Source organism: the organism of the source record quoted next, unplaced genomic scaffold (assembly GCF_019419815.1).
Source record: "Pyrus x bretschneideri cultivar Hongxiangsu unplaced genomic scaffold, Pyrus_bretschneideri_v1 Contig63, whole genome shotgun sequence".
Taxonomy (NCBI): Eukaryota; Viridiplantae; Streptophyta; class Magnoliopsida; order Rosales; family Rosaceae; genus Pyrus; species Pyrus x bretschneideri.
The window spans coordinates 742,312-764,752 of NW_025999802.1; the positions used below are offsets into that span (position 1 = coordinate 742,312).

At 38.3% G+C, this 22,441-nt stretch overlaps 1 protein-coding gene and 1 pseudogene across 3 annotated transcripts; one reads left to right on the forward strand and one right to left on the reverse strand.

The window, feature by feature from the left end:
* The first annotated feature begins 1,075 nt into the window (after positions 1-1,075).
* Positions 1,076-5,207, forward strand: LOC125471993 (probable potassium transporter 17). 3 transcript variants are annotated; one of them, XM_048573011.1, is made up of 8 exons: positions 1,076-1,498; positions 1,966-2,188; positions 2,626-2,868; positions 2,957-3,007; positions 3,167-3,427; positions 3,554-3,606; positions 3,689-4,058; positions 4,172-5,207. In XM_048573011.1, the coding sequence occupies exons 1-8, from the start codon at positions 1,373-1,375 to the stop codon at positions 5,023-5,025; spliced, it is 2,181 nt and encodes a 726-aa protein (XP_048428968.1). In that variant the 5' UTR covers positions 1,076-1,372; the 3' UTR covers positions 5,026-5,207. The 3 variants fall into 3 exon arrangements, with proteins under 3 accessions (XP_048428968.1, XP_048428969.1, XP_048428970.1); XM_048573012.1 differs by having other exon boundaries at positions 2,626-2,844; XM_048573013.1 differs by lacking the exon at positions 2,957-3,007.
* Positions 5,208-5,848: 641 nt separating this feature from the next.
* Positions 5,849-21,741, reverse strand: LOC125471994 (annotated as a pseudogene).
* Between the last annotated feature and the right edge of the window lie 700 nt (positions 21,742-22,441).

The window sequence follows — 22,441 nt, forward strand, 5'->3', positions numbered from 1 at the left end:
GATTGGGTGGGTCCCCGTTGGCCCCGCGTGATTGTCCACGTAGGCCAAAGATGCCACATGTTTGGGTGGGTCCCCATTGGCCCCACGTGATTGGGTGAGTCTCGACATGGCTCCACGTGGTTGCCGATGTGTGGAAATTCACGTGTGACCCATAAGTGGGGTCTCACGTGCGGGGGACCCCTCTCTAACTAACATCAAGGCATTTTGTGATAAAACCCCACACCTGAGGATTGTGCAGGTGGTTAAGTGGGGACAGTATCGGTGTTGTTGGAGTGGGCCCTCGGCCCGTCGACCTGAAAATTTCTACATATAGAAAAAATTCCAAACACATTCCTATCAGGTATTATCTGGATCATTTTCCTCATCATACAGTTACTTACATTGACTATTTTGTTAGCGGAGATATAGAGATTTTTCCCCCTAGTTTCATACAATTGAATCAGTCTAAATCGAAAGCTCCTTCTTATTCTTCGGCCACTTTTATCTTTTCCTAATTTATCTCAACCAACTGCCTCACATCAATAGCATGTGCATGAGGAGAACAAGGGCATGTGTGCGCCTCAGTATATAACGATACGTAAAATTTTTGTCAATAAAATAAACACATACTAGCATATAAATTTATACGCATCTTTATTTTATTGGCATAGAACGATCGTGACAGGATACCCGGCCTTGTCATATGAATCCGTGCGTGAGTGAGATCAGATGTTTTTCATATTTGATGTGCGGTGCTGCTTGCATCGACAAAACCCGACGTTCAGGCAAAACCAACAATAACATACATGCAGAAGGACTGAACGGGCCGAGAGGTAAGTGGGGCCCACCCGCCAAGAGGTCATAGCATGTGTTGCAAATTGAAAGTCACATGGACGTTGGCAAACTTAAGATTTTATTTTAAAGAATTTTAACGAAAAGTTGGCAGTACTATTTTTTTTAACAAAAATTACACTTTTAAATTAAAAAAGTAATTATAATATTATTAATTTTATTTTTTATTTTGTTCTTATAGTTAAATTTTCATTAATTTTCTTTTATTTTATAAATACGTGGCTTCAGTCCTCCTCCTCCCTTTCATAATCTCATTCGACCACTTTCGTCAGGATTCAATGATTCAATTATTCACATCTTTGCAAAGTTGTCAAGGATTCAATAGTCTCCTAAAACTTAAAGTTTTCTAATCATTTTTCAAAGTTTTCGTCAGGATTCAATGATCCACATCTTTGCAAAAAAAGGAAATACAAATTAAAGGGGAATCAGTCCTTCTTCTCCAGCTTGTCGCTCAGACTCGGACTCCGAGTCTTAACAACTCGGGGAGGCTCTGAGCTGAGTTGGGGACTTGTGTGTCAGTGGTGGTGGTGGTGGTGTTTTAATGGATCAACCACCGCACTCGCCGCCGGTGACTGCGTTTGAGGTTTCCGTTGTCGTCGATTCTGCCACCTGTGGTCATCGTCTCAATCACCCTCGCATTGCTAATGGAGATACAGACAACGACAAGGTGGGAAATCGTATGAATATCTGATGTGGGGACGCAGGCAGGCGTTCGCTTTGTTTTTGTTTGTATTTTGTGTTTTTGTTGATGGGGTTTTAAATACTTCTTTATTGTTTTAACAAAAATTAAAAAAAGATGATTACTTTATTGACATGCAATGGCTTTCCCCTGTTTTTATTTCTTGAAGATTTTTATTTGTTGTATTATAATAAAGATGATTACTTTAGTTGTAAATTCTTCTGTTCAAACAAATTTAAAAAATGATTACTTTAGTTCATGGGGTTTTATTTGTTGTATTATAATAAAGATGATTACTTTAGTTCATGGGGTTTAAAAAATTTAAAAAAATGATTACTTTAGTTGTAAATTCTTCTGTTCAATTGCTTGAAAGATTGTTAATTGTTTTGGTGTTTTAATTTAATGAGTTAATCAGGATTAAGGCGTTGTTAATGACAAAACTTGTTTGATTTCAGGGGAAAAGTAGATGGGGGAATCTGCTAGTTGCCTACAGGACGCTGGGAGTGGTGTTTGGAGGGCTTGTTACATCCCCACTCTATGTATACCCTTCAATGCATCTCAAGTCTCCCACAGAAGCTGACTATTTGGGTATCTACAGCATCATGTTCTGGACTCTCACTCTCATTGGGGTTGTCAAGTATGCCAGCATTGCTCTCAAGGCCGACGATCATGGTGAAGGTACACTCAAGCTCAACTTTGTTTCACTTTCGAAGAACTCCAGGTCCTTACATTTATCCGCTGTCTTCAGTTTATTTATGTTTGTTCACTTTTAGTGGATGTGATTACTGTGTTTGAGCATTTTTGTTGTTAAACATTTTGCATTCGTTACTTACATTTGGTATACGATCGGCAACTGGAAATCACACGCATATACGAAAACCTGTAAAACCAGCATCGTTAAGCCGTGATCATGAATGGAAGGTGACATCTTGAGATTGCCCCTAAAAGTTAGACCTTGAGTGTCATTATGCTATATTTCCAAGCATTAACGTTTTGCAGCATGTATCGATAAACCTCTTGTTTGTATATCAAGGTGAAGACGAGATGCAAATGTAAATATGAGGGTTCACTCACGTAATAACATATTCTGATCTGCGTTCACCGATGGATTGCAGGTGGAACTTTTGCCCTATATTCATTACTTTGCAGGCATATGAATATCGGAATCCTTAATTCAAAGCCTGCAAGTTCAAACTCAAGTCCTTCACGCTCTATCTTGGATGACGGCATAGAAAACCAGAATAGGCTTGCCAAGTTTTTCAAGAAAAGTGTAGTTGCTAGAAGGATGTTGCTTTTTATTGCCATGTTAGGCACATGTATGGTTATTGGCGATGGTATTCTTACACCTGCAATTTCTGGTATTTCACTGCGCATTCTGCCTTTCGTTTACTTTTGGCAAGATTTATTTACAAATTTTCTTTTACTTCGATACTTCTATATCGCCAGTTTTATCAGCAATGGATGGAGTGAGGGCGCCTTTTCCATCTCTCAGTTCATGTAAGGATATCACTTTTTATTGCTATGCTAGGACAATGAGGCCAGTTTTCTGATTAGGAAATTGGAGTGCAATGGTTTTAATGGTATCAGGTTATTACTTCTCTGCTAAGTTGTTATATCTCATTTGAATTTCTTGCTATTCTGGTTTATATGTTGCAGCTCTGGTCGAAGCACTTTCGGCAGGAGTCCTTATCATTCTGTTTTTGTTACAAAAGTTTGGTACATCTCGAGTGAGTTTCCTATTTTCCCCAATTATGGGTACATGGACTTTGGTTACGCCGCTCGTGGGAATTTATAGCATCATACGTCATTATCCAGGCATATTTAAGGCTATATCACCACACTTTATCCTCCATTTCTTTCAAAGAAACGGCAAGGAAGGCTGGCTGTTGCTTGGTGGCACTGTCCTTTGCATCACAGGTGACTATCATATTGATATCAAGATATAGATTATTTAGTATGGAAGATAGACTTGATTACCTTTTGGATCATGTACCTTGCAGTCTTGGAAATAATCATTTAATCGATGTTCCCTGTTTAATTCAGGCTCCGAAGCATTGTTTGCAGATCTTGGTCATTTCAACAGAAGCTCTATTCAGGTTCACCTCCAATAACATCGATATGTCTTTAAGGTTCCATTTCTTTTGTCTCAGTAGGTTCCTGATATATTTTCCTCAACAGATGGCTTTCCTGTTTACAATCTATCCGTCTTTGATTCTGACATATGCGGGGCAGACAGCATACCTGATCAGGAATCCAAATGATCACGATGATGGATTCTATAAGTTTATACCGAAAAGTATCTACTGGCCTATCTTTGTCGTATCCACATTGGCTGCGATAGTTGCAAGCCAGTCTCTGATATCAGCCACCTTTTCTGTAATTAAGCAATCTGTAGTGCTTGATTATTTCCCTCGGGTTAAGGTTGTGCACACATCCACTAACAAAGAAGGCGAGGTTTACTCCCCTGAAGTCAACTACATCCTCATGGTTCTCTGCGTTGCTGTCATACTTATATTTGGAGATGGAAAAGAAATTGGAAATGCATTTGGTACGTTAATTTTGAAAGCATTATGTGTTACCGTTGGAAAGTTAACATTTTCGTCAACATCTTATACAGGCATCTTTTATAATTTTCTGACTATTGCCACAACCTTATTTCAGGTGTTGTTGTCAGTCTAGTCATGCTCATCACTACAATATTGCTGACACTGGTAATGATCATAATATGGAGAACACCACTGGTGCTGGTTGCTCTTTACTTCTGTGTATTCTTCGTGATGGAAGGTGTTTACGTGAGTGCAGTCTTCACAAAGATCGCGGAAGGTGGATGGATTCCGTTTGCCATATCCTTTATACTCGCCTTCATTATGTTTGGTTGGTTCTATGGGCGACAGAGAAAGCTAGAATATGAGTTCACTCATAAGATAACCTTAGACAGACTTGAACAGCTATTATCTGATCCCAGTGTTCAAAGGGTTCCCGGATTGTGCTTCTTTTACACCAACATTCAAGACGGGCTCACTCCGATTCTTGGACACTATATTAAAAACACGAAATCCCTTCACCAGGTCATTATGTTCACTACTCTTCGATACGTTTTGGTTCCGAAGGTTTACCCCCATGAGAGGGTTGTCATCAGCGAACTCGGCCTGAAAGGAGTTTATGGGTGCGTTATTCAGTATGGCTATGCAGATGCCCTAAACCTCGAGGGAGACGATTTTGTTAGTCAAGTTACTAATAGCTTGCAGGCACATATACAGAACACCTCAGGCCGTTTCCCATCTGCTCCTTCAGAGGTCCGAGAACAGATATCTAATTTGGAAGCAGCGAGGAGTGCTGGCGTACTTCACGTTCAAGGAAAGACAAGGTTTTATGTTGGAAATAACTGCGGCTGGTTCGATAAAATTATGCTACCATTTTATGAAGTTCTGCACAGTAACTGTCGGTCCTCTCTGCCTGCTCTCGGGGTGCCTCTGCCTCAACGTATCGAGGTTGGAATGCTTTACGAGGCTTGATGGAAGGTTATATTTTGGTTCTCACATGTAGAATGTTGAAACAAATAATTTTTCTAGATGTGATAGCAGAAGTTTCATGTATAAGATTGAACTTCTGCAAAATTATTATATACGTAAGTGTAGTTCTTCATCTAATCCCTCCGTTGGGGGAGCGAATCAACAAAATTTGCAAACTTTAGTTATTCGTTTGTACAATCAATTGATAGGTGATGTCGCGTACAAGATCTCTCTGATCCAACTAAAATAAATATTACTCAGAGACTTGTTTAAAACTTGGAACGATAGTGAATCCGACATTACAACCGTGGTTTTTCGGAATCATGAGGTAAACATTCAAGGAGCCTGGCAAAAAGAAAGCCTACTTGGTGAATCGATTCTCACTATTACATCATCCTCACCACCCGATTCATCACTTGAATCGTCTGCCACATGGCTCTTACTTGGTTCTGTACTTTGCTGCCCTAGAAGACTTGTTTGGGCTGTGAATTTTCTCACTTCATAATCCTTTCTCACAGTTGTTGCCCCTTCTGATCTGACTGAAACCAGTGGACGGTTGTGATGAGATGGAACACTCGGATATGATACATTGTGTGAACGGCGCATGCTTGGATATGACACGGTGTGTGATGGATTAATCGGGCCGCTTATCGGAAAGCTTCGAGCGCGCCTCCGGGGATTCACGTTCACCTTGTTTGCATAACAACATAAGAAAAGAAGTTTGCTTGAGCAAAAAGATAAAACCAGAATCATAAGAACATAAAGAAACTATTGGAAGAACGTGCACAGACAGAACGTGCACAGCGTGCACAGACAGAACGTGCAAAGAAAGCTGAAAGCTTTACACCCTACACACTTGTAATCTGACAGCACACATGCACTTGCACGTTCCTTGCTGTGCTGTTCTTGCTGTGCTGTCTGTGGCTGTCTGTGCACGTTCTTCCAATCTGCCATAAATGCTTAACTGCATCGCCCTCGCTGACAAGCTGCTGATTTGTCTGTCAATCCCTTCGGGGTTCTGCGTTTGTTGCTTTGCTTTGAAAATGTGCTCAGTACAACTGATAAGACCACTATGCTCTCTAGTAAGAGACCTGTGAGGATGATGATCAACTCCATTTAATATAAATGAGGATGAGCGTCTAATCACAGCACTGTCGGATTCAAATGCTGCAATGTCGAATATAATCACTCTCGATCTTGTTTCAACGAGATAAGTGGATACTTATGAGAAAAACTGGCTCCCCTGGTGCCTGTGATCAATCATCAGCAAAAGTTTAATGATTAGCATTAACGATGTGGAAGTGGTTTATGCAAGAACGAAACTTGTTCTGAGAAGTATCTTTCGAAACAGAAGTTAATTATTACCTGATGTTTCCAGATTCTGGAAGCTCTGGTAACCATGTGAGGGGAATAGAGGTGCAGGTGATGTGATCAGTTCTTCTTGGACACCTTGGGTTTTAACGAAACCCTCTACAGAAATCCAATGGAACGGTATGGAATTTCAAAAGATTCGCCCCTTATGTGAATCGGCATCACTGACCTTTCCGCAACAAGAGTTCTCAAATCTTGCATTGCCATTTTCTCAAATATTTGTGGAAGGAAAAGTTTCACAAGAGCAATAGAACTTTCCTAAACATAAAGATAATTAAACAAATCAGTTCCACTTGCCATGCATTACAAAGTTTGATTAAAACACGTTATTTTGAGAAAGTACCGAAAATTTGACAAACAGAACTCTTCGTGTAGTTTTGGTAGCAGTAACAAGCTGGAAGTTTTAGTAAAACAATACCTGCCAGAGGAAGTCTTCTACTGAGGGATCGGACCGGAGCATTGAATGTATCTTATGAGTTTCAACGCAGAATCAGTGATCATGTCACAAATGTAGGGCTTTCCGGTTAGCGCTTCATACAGCCCCAAAGTAATGTTGTGAGTAAAAGTTGGATGCAGCGAGTGCTTGTTTTTTATGCTCTTTCTTGTCCATTGCCACAAATGATTCTCATCCATGATATTATCCATGAGGAAAAACAGAACATGTTGCAGCATCAAACTTTAAATTACCTTGACTACCCCAGTCGAAAGAAGCCAAACACCAGTAGGCTTGGATCCCTCCCTGTAAAGCGTCACATCGCGCAATTTCATTGTTTCCTTGGTAGAACCTGTGAGTTCTATAGAGAGCAAACACTTGTTTATCCAGTAGTGCAGAGTTGCAGAATAACCCTTTCAGCTCAAGCAGTAATGTCTTCATCTGGTGAGTGGTTAATTTGGTATTGTGATTTAGTTTTCATAAGTTATATACTAACAGTTGGTATCAGAGCCTTCACGTATCATCTTAATCCTATGTTGGAGGCATCGAGATTTTTTTTTTCTTTTGATTTTCTTATTGTTGTGCAGGTTACATATTATCTGGGAAAAACATGCACGAGCATGTGATGGCTAAAGCCATTCTTATTCGTGTGGGTTTTTCATGTCAATTTGTATACCAGAAATGACACTTGAACGCTAATTGTGAACGTTGATCCTCTAAACAAGTTCAGATGTTCATATTTAATTTTTGAATTCCCTGCCTAAAAGTTATACACATCTCAAAGTGTCCTACAATGCATTGCGTGAAAAATGGGATGTGAACGAGTTAATTGCTATATGTGTAAGTGAAGAAGAAAGGATGAAAAAGGAAAAGGTTGAGTCTGTCAATCTCATGCATGGTGCCTATAAAGCACACAAACCTTCGGCTATTGATGTTACCAGAAAAGATACTACCAAAAAGGCTCCATCTCCTATCAAAAGAAACACCAAACTTAACAAGCCACTGTTTTTCAAATGTTGTTTTTGTACAAGGCTTGGCTTGCCACATGAAGAAGAAAGGTAAAAACTTTTTGCTTGTTTGCCTAGTGATTTTGACTCTAGCTCTTCTATTAGTGTTATGAATTCATTGCAGAACTTCACAACAAGGAGAATTCCAAATAATGATAAAGTGAAAGTGTCCGTTGGCAACAGAAGAAGAGTTGAGGTCAAGGCTACAGGCACCGTTAGACTTAAATTTGATTTTGGTTTTTGTTTAGGATTGGAAAATGTCATTTATGTACCTTCTATGAGAAGGAAGTTAATTTCAGTTTCAAAGCTAGTTATGTGGAATTTTACTTTACTATTAATAATATTGGCTTCAACATTTTTTTTTAAAAAACATCTCAAATTGGTTATGGTTTCTTGAGTGATGGAATGTTCCAAATAAAGTTAAACTTGGATGGATGGACACTTTTTTAACATCCAAAATGGAAACACCAAAACTCAATCTTCAAACCTGTGGCATAAGAGACTTTGCCATATTTCGAAACAAAGAAAGGAATTGCTTGTTGAAAATGACATTTTACCATCTTTGAATTTTAATGACTTTGATTTTTGTGTGGATTGCATCAAAGGTAAAATGACAAATAGTAGGAAAGAAGGATCAACTAGAAGTAAACAAATCCTTGAAATCATTCACACGGACATTTGTGGTCCTTTTCCAACGCCTACAATAGAAGGAAACAAGTACTTTATAACCTTCATTGATGATTTTTCAAGGTTTTGTTTCATTTATTTGATTAAAGAGAAATCCAATGCTTTTGAAATTTCAAAATTTATAAGAATGAAGTTGAAAATCAATTGGAAAAGAAAATAAAGATTGTTAGGTCTGATAGGGGTGGAGAATACGATGGTACATATACTCAAACTGGTAGACATCTTGGAGCTTTTCGTAGGGTATGCAGAAAGGTTGAAAGGTTTCAGATTTTACTATTCTAATTACACTTCCAAAATAGTTGAAACTGGCAAGGCAATCTTCTTATAGCATGACACCGATACTGGTCCTGGGACTGAGGTTGACGCCTTTGTACTTGAACAAGAAGAAAATGAAATTGCAGCCCAACCAATGGAAACTAAGATAAGTGCAGCAGCTCCACTACTTGAAATTGTTAGACACATGGAGGACAGTGAAACTGATGCAGGTGATGAGGATCACGAGGTTGATGCAACAGTTTTAGAAGAGGTAAATAATGATCAAGTTATCACAACAATTGAGGCAGCATCAGCCACCATGAATCAGCAACATCAAATACAAGAAGGCAACATTGACATCACCACTAATCTCAGAAAATCAACTAGGGTCAGGAAACCTACACCTCTAGATGATTTTGTATACTTGGCTGAGAGTGACATTGATTTATCAGAATTGAATGATCCTATAAGTTTTAAAGAAGCAATCTCAAGGTCAAATGTCAACAAGTGGATAGAAGCTATGAATAGTGAGCTGACCTCAATGGAAAACAATCGTGTATGGGAATTAGTTGAACAGACAGAAGGAATGAAACTCATAGGAAGCAAGTGGATTTCAAAACTAAGAGGGATTCGAATGGAAATATAGAAAGGCACAAAGCTAGATTGGTCGCGAAAGGATTCACACAAAGAGAGGGTGTTGACTACAAAGAGACCTTCAGTCTAGTTTCAACCAAAGATGCTTTTAGGGTTATCATGGCTATGGTAGCACACTTTGATCTTGTTTTGCATCAAATCGACGTGAAGATGGCTTTCTTAAATAAGGATTTGGAGGAATGTATTTATATGAGATAACTAGATGGGTTCAAAGAAGAAGGGAAGGATAACTTGGTCTGCAAGTTGAAGAAATCTATTTACGGGCTCAAGCAAGCATCGGGGTAGTGGTAACTCAAGTTTCATAAGGTGGTAAGAGAATATGGTTTCACTGAAAATCCTTCTGACAGCTGCATTTACATGAAGATTAGTGGGAGCAGTTTTATCATTTTAATTCTTTATGTTGATGATATACTGCTTGCCACTAATAGTCAGAGTTTATTAAGTGAAACCAAGTCTTTCTTGCAAAGGAATTTTGAAATGAAAGACTTGGGAGAGGCAACGTATGTCTTAGGGATTGAGATCAAAAGGGACAGGAGGAGAGGTTTATTGGGACTATCGCTGAGAGGGTATATAGAAAAGGTTTTTAAAAGATTTAACATGTCCAGTTGTGGAACTAATGAAGTGCTAATTTCGAAGGGAGAAAAGTTGAGTAAGTTGCAGTGCCCTAAAAATGATTTGGAAAGAAAGATCATGGAAAATAAGCCATATGCTTCCTTGGTAGGAAGCTTAATGTACGCTCAGGTATGTACAAGACCTGATCTTGCATTCACAATAAGTGTGCTTGGGAGGTTCCAATCGAATGCTGGTGAAGCTCACTGGAATGCAGCAAAGAGAGTGCTGTGATATCTTCAAAGAACTAAAGCACATATGTTGGTTTTCAGAAGGATAAATGAATCGGTGTTAGAAGGGTACAGTGACTCTGATTTTGCTGGATGTTCGGATGATCTTAAATCTACATCAGGTTACATTTTCTTCAAGGCATATGGAGCTGTTTCTTGGAAAAATGAAAAGCAAGATACAGTGGCTGCTTCTACAATGGTAGCTGAATATTTATCTTGTTGTGAGACTATTAACCAAGCTGTTTGGTTAAAGAATTTCCTAATGGGACTTAAAGTTGTTGATTCAATTGCAAGGCCAATTCAAATCTACTGTGACAAGAATGCTGCAATATTCTTCTCCAAGAACAATAAGAGATCAGCTGCAACCATGAACTTGGACATTAAGTACCTCATTACAAGAGAGAAAGTTGCGGCTGGGTTAGTTAAAATCGATTATTTGGAGACAGGTTCGATGATTGCAGATCCTATGAACAAAGCAGTGCCCAATGGAGTGTTCAAGAAGCATGTGATGAGCATGGGAGTGCTGCAGTGAATTAGTGGGAGCCAAGTATTAATTTCTTCTTTTGCGAGTTATCTAGTTCTGAATGTTTTGAATATTAATAATAAAGAACACTTAGCTAATAAAGTATTTGGAATTGATTGTTTTATCAATCTTGTGGAGGACCAAGTGTAAGATGTGTTACTCAAATACATCTTGAGTGCTTCTTGAGTGGGAGTGTGATGCCCTTTGGTTCTTTATGAATGCTTATTAATGACAGGAACTTGTAATCGAGTTTAGCTGCTATTAGTCTCTTGGCCAATCAAGTATTATTCCATTTCTCCAAGTGTTCATGACAAACAAGTATTAGCTCTAGTGGGAGAATGTAAGTTCTATAGAGAGCAAACACTTGTTAATCGTGTAAAAGTGTTTTGGAATAATAAGGAGATTAACATTCGCTATGTGGAATGGCTTATAAGAAATTGTATAGTAAGGATAATAGCCTCAAGCAATCTCGATAGAACTAAGACTTTATTGTCTGATATGTTTATTAGAGTTTTCATGGTGATAAAGATAGTTTGATAAGGATTACATAATGGGAAGTGTCCTTATTGAACTCCATCGTTTATAGTATAAAGCTAGGGTCCCTGCGCTCTCACAAATGCACAAGCTTTTCAGATACTCAAGCCCCATTGAGCGAGCCTTGTTTTCGTAGTGCAGAGTTGCAGAAGAACCCTTTCAACTCAAGCAGTAATGTCTTCATCTGGTGAGTGGTTAATTTGGTATTGTGATTTAGTTTTCATAAGTTATACTAACAGAACCTTCAGGTGGTTCACGAACTGAAGGCGGAAGAGCCCCCATTAGAGGATGGAGAGTAATCAAATCATTTATGTTTGGGATCTTTACTAATGGGGGATTCCTCAGAAGCTTTTTCAAATCAGTCTGCATGAAAGCAAAATAATAATAAAATCTATCGTCATCGAAGAGTGAGGCACACACTAAATAATACTACAACACAAAAAATCGTCAACACACACCTGGACTGCGTCACGAAGATGAAGCATCTCTTTTTCTTCCAATATGCCAGCCTTCTTTAGGTTTTGGAGATATTCAATTAAATGGTTGAGAACTGAGTATGTTACTTGTCTTGTTTTTACGACACGCAGAACCTGAGGAAATGTGACACGAACATCTTCCAGAAACTTTTTTGCTTCTTCCCCTTCTGCCTCACTTTCATTAATGACGATTGAAGCAATGCCACTATCACCTGAATAAATAAGCAGATGAATAACAATTACACATCCAGTAAGTAGTAACCAAAACAATTTCCACTCTTACGTGACAACAACAATCACAAAAGGTAAAGAATATAACCTATAAAATCATGAAGTTGCTGCCTTGCAATTCTATGGGCATGGAGAAAGGCAGCACAAATGTAACATGCAGATTCCAGCCTTCCACAGTGAAATAGGTTACCAATTTCCGGGGGCAAATGCTAGTTTGGAGGAACTTGTAGTAATTCGGGAAATGAACATGAGCTTTTAAACCTTTCCAGTCACATAAAGGCTCACGTGAAACCAAGTCAATCGCTTCATCTACTGATTGCATCAAAATATTTGCAGCAGATTGTGTAATCCTTCCCTCATCAAGCATGTTCCAGTAAGCAGCTTGGACTCCTGATTTAAAACGATTATTTGTATTAGCAAATGAGGCCACAGTTAGATATAGCTACCTTTAACTTTCACACCAGTATATTTAAGCTTGAAAGTTACTGGGACTAACAAATGCCTAAGCTTGAAAGTTACTGGGACTGAAATATGTTGCTAAATTTACCATTCAAAAGACGTTCACGTATATCCTTCAAATTTGTAAGGTGCTGATCATTATCACTTTCTGATGCCTCGTGAGCGTGTACAGGTTTGGTGTCAATATCATTTAAGCTTGCAATATATCTTTTCACAGTTGGCCAGTCAGCAGGTCCCAACTCCTTGTCATCTCCAAGATCGCCAAAAGCCTCTTTTGCTTTGTTCAACATTTTATATTTTGTGTACTCCAGCACGCACCTCTGTAATAAGACAAAGATATATAAACCAAATGCATAGACGGAAGAAAATTCTCATAACAAGTGCCCAATGGATTTCCACAATGGATTTACAGCTGCATGAAATGTTGAGGAATTACTTGAAAATTATAAGCCGAGAAACGAAGAACAGAAACATAAAGCAGTACTACAGGTCTACAAGGACAATGCGGTTAAACCTCACCTTAGCTGCTGATAGCTTGTCCAGATCTAGAAGGCGTAAAATGAATTGAGTGGTGGAACCATTCACAATTAGTGTCAAAAAGACAATTCCACCAGTGAAGAAAACAAACTGCAAAGGTTTAAACAGATTTCTTAAGTAAGTATCTGAAGCAATGTCCAATATTAATTAATTCGCTTTGTTTGCAAATCTAACATACTATACGCTCAAAGAACAGAAAAAAATGGTTTTCTGTGGGCAAGCAGTCACTCTCCAGATACGTACCAGGACTCCGGTGTCAGAACTGATAAGTGAAGAACTCTCACTAGTTTGCTACAAGAGTAAATGTAAATCAATTAGAGGCCATAAAAATCATGGGTATTCAGAAGGAAAAAAATAGAGAAGAACTAAGGTTTAGCAGCTGGTTTATTGAGAACGGAACAGCTTATGATGCACCATCCAACTTGAAAAGAAAAAAGTAACGAAATAAACAACAGCGGAGATTGATTTTCAACCACATGGTGCTAATGAAATATTGTGACGGTGTCACACCAACAAGGTATAAGAGTTAAATTTTGCTTTGCATAAACAAAGGTTTGTAAATAACAATAACTTGCCTTCACTGACAATGAAAGTGACAACGCTACAGCCCCTCGTAGACCTGACCATATAAGGATTATAGCCTCTTTCCAGTCCAAACCATAGCCAAAATACCGGAGAAGGGGAAATGAAACTGCAACAACTATGAACCGGGAAACTTGAACATAAACATAGAGAAGAATGAGGTAGAACCAAGATTTTCCTGAAACAAAAACGATTTGTTACAGGGAAACAAGTTGAATAAATATCTGTAAGAACGTATTACATGAAAAATAAATATTTAAAAGGTAAAGCCACAAAGTTAAGGAGCTACATGTGCTGAATATCAAGATATACGGCGGGAAACAACAAAAATATGCATAGTGTTAAGCTTGACTGTTCGGCCTTCGTACTTTGGAAGATTTCGCACCTGATCGCCTGTTTGTGTGTGTGTGCGCGTGTGCGTGTGTGTAGAACCCCTCCCAAAATTTAGTTTGTAATTTTACTTTTTCCCTAAAAGTATTTGAAGTTCTCGTTTTGGTCCCTTTATTCCTAATCTAATCTGGACCCTCCATCTAGATTGTCTTTCTTCCCCACGCTGCCACGTGGCAGGCCACTAGCCCACTTACCCTCTCTCGACCATTGAACCTAGATTCTTGCCACCACCGGCCGTTTCACGACAAATCAAAGGTACCAACTGCTTCCTCTCACCTTGTACTTTACTTTGGTACTTAGATCGTAGGGTCTAGTGGACAAACGACGGTGACCGGAGCTCGAGAGGCTCTGGCCTCCTTTCCCGACGAGATTTGGGCTTCCAAACCCAAACCATTAGAACCAGGCCCTTTGGGCCATGCCAAACCTAGGGCCTTAGGCCCGTTGCTTTAAAAACCCAAAACCCTTTTTCTTGTAGGCCTTCGGGCCGGTTGTACCACAGGCCCTTGGCTTTGGATGAGCCCTAAGCCCAATTCCTTAAGCCCAAACTCCCCCTAAACCCACCTAAAAGCTCAACCCACCTAAAACCCTAAGCCCAACCCGGCTAGCCCTTTAGGCCCAAACCCATAAGGCCCTAACCGGCCTAACCTAAACCCTAGGACCCAACCTTGAACCGATCCGACCAGTTTGACCCAGTGGACCCGTTGACTTTGACCCGGTCTGACCGTTGATCCTGTCAATGGTCAGCGTTGACTTTTTTGGGGTTTCGTTCAAGACCCTTCCTAAGGTAATTTCGATGTCCTGGACCCGTTTTTGATGTCCATTTCCCTAAAATCAATTTTTATAATAAAGTTTTATTAATTGGACCCTTTTATGTGCTTAGGTGCATATATTATGGCGATTCTATCTTCGCTAGTTTGGGTAGCTCTCTGGCGACGAAGTATCTGTGAGTGGACCCCTTCTAAAATGCATGTTTTAATAGTAGAAATGCATATATGAAAAACATAATTTAATGATCACGTTTTAGATAACGTTTTATGAGTAAATTGGATTTACCTTATTATGATTATCATGCTTACTTAGTATATTTTGGAATACCATATTTTCTATCGAACCCATGTTCTTGTAGGATATCTGATGGATGACAATATACTATTTAGAACATGTTTTTACACACTTCTTTATAGTATAGATGATGGATGACTTTATACTATGAAGATGTTTTTGAGATATATACAGTGTTCTAAAAAACGGCCTAAGGGCCGCCTAGGCGCAGGGCGTGGTGGTGCCGATGTGATTAGGTCTGAATCGTTAAGAAAAATTGGGGAGCTGTTATGCACTCGCCTAGGGGCTCTTTGGCGGCCTGGGCGGTCTAGGCGGCTGTCTAGGCGGCGGTGTAGGCGGAGTGGAGGTTTCCTGAGAAGAAATTCCACCATTTCGACTCTCTCTCTTTGTGCACCACCACCTTCTTAGATGTTGCGACTCGCTCTCTCTGAACTCCATCGAAGAAGAGGAAACAAGAAAAAAAGAGAAAATGTACAGAAGGGAAACAGAAAGAAAAAGAAAGAAGAAGAAGTGGAAAGGAAAGAAGACAAAGCCGATAAGAAAAAGGAAAGAAATAAAATGACTAAAAGTTTTGGTTTTCAAGGCATGAAAAGGGGGTTTCTTGACTGATGCGAGGGATGGGGACTAGGGATGGGGGGTAAGGGTCATCCCACGTGCTCTTTGAAATTGGGGAGCATGCATGCACCTCTTCACACAATACATGAGATTTTTATTTTTATTTTTATGAAAATTAGATATAATCATTCAAAATATCTTAACTAATATGGCATATATGTGTGTTTTTTAATTTTGAACTTTGGATACTAGTTTTGCATTTTATTATTTTTTATTTATTATTGTATTCATGAATTTCATATAAGTATAATTTTTTGTAAGTGTCAATATGCACTTACTTACAAGAAATACAAGAGATTTACCTAAATCCGCTTAGATCGCCTAGGCGCCTGTCTAGACTCCGCCTAGCCGCCTAGGCGCTAGGCGCTAGTCCACCGCTCGACTAGCCCCTAGCGTTTTTTAGAACCTTGGATATGTGTGTGTGTGTGTGTGTGTGTGTGTGTGTGTGTGTGTGTGTGTATTTGCCTATGTTTGGAAAGACTACTTTCAATGTTTTGTGCGTATCTAGTGGTCACTGTTTTGCCTCTGGGCAATGATATTATATTGGCTTTTGGGTCGGGTGATGTAGGGACCTTCAAGTTGATTGAAGATATTATATTGGCCTCTAGGTTGGGTGATGTAGGGGCCTTCGGGTTGATTAAAGATATTAGATTGGCCTTCAGGTTGGGTGATGTAGGGGTCTTCTGGTCGATTATGATACCACTAGTTAGCACACTATATACGAGATACGTTTTATGAAAGGTTTTATGACATGCTAGGGTTTTGGGAAAACCTATTACATACTATGCTATTAGTTTTCATAAAACTTTTGGGGGGTTAGTATGTTGATAACTGTTTTATTATATATATATATATATATATATATATCAACTTGGTCTACTCATGTTTGTTTTGCTCCCCTTAGGACCTAGGTACGAGGAATATGACCCGAGCTACAAGACATTCCCTTACCAGTGACATCGTGCCATCTCTTTTGCTTTGACATCATTGTCATCTCACTTTCCGCTTGTACTCTATAATAGATGTATGTTCTGAACATGGCATGCATTATCATTATATTCATTGTTGGCAGTTGAATATTAATTTGATGATCGTACTTTACTACTGCATGAATAGTCACATCCTAGTATTTTGCTACAATTTACGTGCATACTTCACATGTTCTCAGCATTTGCATTCATAAATGGCTTGCGTCACCTTCAGGTGTTAGTCAGCATGTGACCATCCTGATGTCTCGAGAATCATCGGGATCGGAGAGTGTCAGTGTGCGTGTGCATAATTATGACCAAGCAAGTGACATATATTTATGAATTCATAAATGCATATCTATATGTTTGAAAAGTAAGGATTACCATGATCAAAAACATTTTCACCGCTAAGAACACCTTCAGCTATAACAACCCCACTGAAAAGAAAAAAAAAAAAAAAAACAGAAGGATGTAGATCATGATCAAGCAAATGGTACAGTAAGTTCTGTTCTCCCTTTTATTATTGTCACGAAACAAAACGCACTTAAAGAGTGCTGGATTATGCACTTACCTCAAGATGAAAATTAAGGTATTAGCAATATAAGCAACCATTTCCCTGCGCAATATTCAGAGTATGAGCAATTAAAATTTCAGTCGCGAGTAGATTGAAGAGACATTTTTCATCAAACAATTCACAAATTTGCTGTGTCTTTCGGTTTGAGATTATTAACAATAGGATGAATTTACTCATGAATTGGCCTTTAGTTTAACTTGATAACCACAACCACAAGATATACCAGAAATGATGCAAACTTTGTTGGCTTTCACCCTTAAAAGCGGTCCTTGCAACTCCAGCATAAAACCTGTCCACAGATTATAACATAGGATAAATGTATTCTCCAGTGTGTAACGAGATCTTATTGGGAAATTCAGCTTACATTCCTAAAGTCATCACCGTCAAGACACCAGACACGCCCGCACCCCCTTGAGCCTGTGGCACCCGAATTAAATGTCTCAGTTTTTTCATACAGAAAACAGGCAACTAATCACCAAAATTTTCCAGATAAGTGAAATGCATTATAATATGCTAACTGGAATGCATCAACCGTCTTTACGCTAGAAAAAAATCATATGAAACAGTTTATTGTTGACGATCATTGGTTATTTTTCGGAAAGAACAGACATAAATTTGGAAAGGATGATACATGCAAGTAGCCAACTCCCCAGTCACACATAAAGGTAACTGCAGAATGAGAACTAGCATTTCTATGACAGGTTTAATCGTAAGACTTCTAGACCAATTCATACATATCTATTGACATGCCAAAAAGCAATTTGGAATTATGATCATATGAACTTAACAATGAAGCATCCAATTTTGGAAAGGATCATACAGTGAAGTAAGCAACATAGCTGACAGCAAGTGTTAGTGTGATCTCTATCACGGTGTCATTGAAAATAAACCCGAGCCAAAGTACGGATACTATGCCAAAAGCAAGACCAATGCCTACACTGGAACAATAAAAGAGTTATCCATGCAAGACAAAGCTGCCATCTCTGCTCAAAGAAATATGTGAGACATACGCTCCAAATGTGACTTGAGATAGAAATTTAATTATGGCGGTCCAGTCATAGCTCTTTCCAAGGACCATTTGATAAAATATCTGATACACCACAATTGCTGTCCTGGATGAAATTAAACACATTCAGATTAGAGAAGATATGAAAGGCATAATTACGAAGGTTGTAAATCTATACCCATCGTTCAACAACAACAACAACAATAATAACAAAGCCTTTTTCTACTAAGTGGGGTCGGCTAAAAATCTATACCCATCGTTCATCAAGGATTCTCCTTCAATTATCGTACTCAGCTTTTTGCTAGCACCAAGCTCTTTTAACATAGCAACCACAGCCACAGGATCAGTAGCACTAAGAAGCCCCCCAAGCAACAGTGATGTCTTCCAACTCCAGTCATAAGGGAAAGTGAGCTGCAGTTGTATATGACAATATAATTATGGAAATTTTAACGAAAAGCTCCAGATACTGTTCTTTTTAATGAAAAACCACATTTTTACATTAAAAAGTTAATTCTGGTACTATTCACTTTACCCTTTATTTTGTCCTTATCATTAAAACTCAAAGTTTTCAAACTCTTTTCATTAGTTTTCCTTATAATTATATAACTCCAACATATGGTCTAATTAGCAAAGTTTAGGATACCTTCAAAGCAGATCCGAGGACAAAGGTTGATATTATAACACCCGGACCAGCTAGTATCATCATTTGTACTATACACCTCTGCACGTAAGATAGAAAAGTCTGCCGGTTCATTTCATATCTCACGTATATAAGTTTCAGACTTCCCATGATCGTGAATATGCAGAACAACAACGCGGTAAAAGAAGAACAAAATAAAAAAAGTATATAAATGACCTTTATTTGGTGCACCTCCATAGAAAACGAACTCTCGAAAAGAAGGGCAGGTAGAAAAACAGCCAAAAGAAGTCCAGGATCAATATTTGCCCCTGCACCACAGCAGAAAGCCCTCCAAGTCAAAAACAACACATGGATGCAAAAGCCTATAACCGGCGTTGCACTTGCTATTTCAGCAAACATGTAAAGCTGGAACTTACAAATTCGAATTCCGGCTCCAATCCTCCCCATTTGATGATGTGTGCCATAGTCTGCATGTTTATCAACCATTAATTATCAACCATATATGATAGCTGCATGTGAGTCATTTGACTCCTTATTTTATAGTTACCTTTTTTGACAGCAAACAAAGAATGAGTCAAATATATTTAATTGAATTTTTTAATACATGAGTTCCATTAACAATCAATAGAATAAAAACTATAAATAATTTTGATTGTTTTTTAATAATTAATGTAACTCTAGGCCTAATAAAATAATAAAATAAATATTTGACACATCCATTGGAAAAAAATAGAATTTAGCACTTGTATTCAATTTGCCACATCAACCATCAAATAAAATTTTGACATACTATATTTGACATCTTATTTGAAGATGCTTTAATAAAGACACAAAGCAGAGAGTATCATCCAACCATCTGAAGGAGGCAGATTGTTTGCCCTCCTGTTTGAGTGTCTTTCTCATCCCCTTCTATTTGTGCGGTCACGGTTAAACCACGTTAACATTTTATATTCGTATTGCTTTTTGTCTTATTATCTCTAGTAAAAAATTTATACAAAATGTTAACATGGATTAACCGTGACCCCACAAAATAAGAAGGAATGAAAAAGACATCCAAACAGGAGCGCAGACAATTCACCTCCCCATCTGAAAAGGGCTGACAAAGAATAAAGTAGTTTTGTGTCTCACTACAATTGCATGGTTGTTGTTCAATATTCCTCCTTATATTCCATTACTTCTGTTCTTAGAAATCTCACAGTTGAGATGCTGCTTTTGATTTTGTTAAACCTTGGCCCCCACAAATCGGAAAAGGATCTCATGATCTCATCCGTTCATCGCACATCGTGTGGTCAGTTTTCGCTAGATACTATTCATATTTAATTTTAAATTTTAAATTTTAAAATAATTTCTAACCTTACGATATATGATGAACATATGAGATCACATGATTCTTAGGATCCCTTAGGAAAAGAATTCGTCGAGGATCCTTTTCCCCACAAATCACCCTAAAGCCATTGAATTTTCATACATGCATACATACATACATATATATATATATATATATATATATATTGGTTAATCTAGAGACACGTGTGTTTGACATGCTTTTTGACACGGAAGATAGACGATTAAATCGTTGAAAAACATTACGGAGTGACCTCACAAAAACATATGTGAAAAGCATGTGTCCCGGATCGTAACCATATGTATAATCCAAAATTGAAAACGAGAAGCTCCTAACTTTTTTTTGTTCATTTTTAAGATTCAAATCACTGCAACCAACAAAAATACAAAGTTTGATAACTAGCTGCAATTAACATTAGAGCAACTCCAGCATTGCAAAGCCCCCTAGGGCAACTCACTATTGAATAGCCTCCAGTGAACAATAAATGCCTTTAATGAACCGTAATTGTCTTTTGCATCTCCACCTCTAAATTGAATAGTCATGGCAATATGTAATAAAATATTAGTATTTTTTATTTTATAGAATAATAAAAAATAATTTTATTTCAAATTTCGGATATAATTTTTAATCTATTTCGTTGTACCACTTTTCATTAAATAAGAAATTATAACTCGAAGTATTTGAGAAAATATAAAATTGTGGTGTAAGGTGGAAGATAATGATAAGATATTTATAGAAAAATTAAATCCTTTTTTTTTTAATTTCGGATTTTTTATTAATTGTTTACATTTTTTAAAATTTTTTTTATTAAATTTAACATTTTTTATTAAATTTTTATTGCTTTTTTTTTTTACATTTTTTTATTAATTTTATAATGTGATTGACGTCATCATGACGTCAACCTTGCATCATGTGGTCTCAAGCTCTCGGACCACCAATTCGAGCCGGACCTCTCACTTGGGGCTCCCCCGAGCCCAATTGCTCACATGGGCTGGAGCTGCGGGGCAATTGGGTTGGAGCAACAGCCATTCCTCCGGACTATTGAATACGGTAGAACTGCTCTTAGATTAAACACAATAATTAAAATAATAATAATAATAACAAGAAGAAGAAATGGAGGAGAGTGAGAAAGAGACCTATGGAGCCGAGGCCAATGCCAAGGATGAGCAGAGCGACCGTGTAGGGAACTCTGGTACCACGCAACAGATGCCTGCAGACGATCCCTAACACCAAACACAACCCCACGAACGCCACCGCGTTTGTCGGGTCTGACGAGCTATCTTCTTCTTCCTCCGCTGCCGACGCCAAGATTCTGTAAGGTAACTGCCATGCCGTTACCGCCGCCATTTCTCCAATCTCAAAAGCTTTACTCTTCCACCACAATTTCAATTCCGATTTTAGCTTAAAAAGCTTAAAGCTTTCAGCTTTTGACTTCTGATTAAGCAATAAGCAGCTGCGGACTAAGGTGGTGACCCGCGAGCTGCTTTTGCTGTTTAAAAAAACAGTTGCGAGCTCTGAGGTTCAGGTGCTCCCTCCCGCTTATATACTGTGAGTCTGTGAAAAGGTGGTCGAAGCTGATTGATACGATCACTGTCAGTCACGTTTCGTTCTGTCACGGTCCGGTATGCCCGACGTTTTTTGCTTTTGGACGTTTTATTGAAGCGCCGATATGTCAAATAATTGCCTCACTGCAAGGCGAGTTTTTACTCAGCGAGTGAAATTCCTCGAAATGTGACGCCCACCGTTCATTTTTTACAGAATCGGATCTCTTTCGGATTCAAACGAGCTAAACTCAAGAATCAAATGATATAGATCATTGAAATTTGATCAAACGATTACAAACAGAAATCATCTTTAAAAGTTATAATAATTGTAGATGTTGGATCAAATTTCAATAGTCCGAATCATTTGATTCTTGAACTCAATTCCTTTGAGTACGGAAGGAATCTGGTTCTATTTTTTACAACGGAATTTGTGAATGATGAATTCAGAGTCCTCCTACTAATATTATTTTTTATTTATTTTTCCATGTTTTGTCTACTAATCACAGATCTAGACGGATTGTCGGCAGCCAAATTAAGCAATTTCTTCATCATTATTTTCGCCAAGTTGTCTCCGATGCAATATTTGGACCAAAAGTTTTCCGCCGCTGTGATGTATTTTATTGTTCGATATTTTAACGATTAAAACTTCATTCTTCATTAAAGTTTTAATAGTTAAATGTCTAGGAG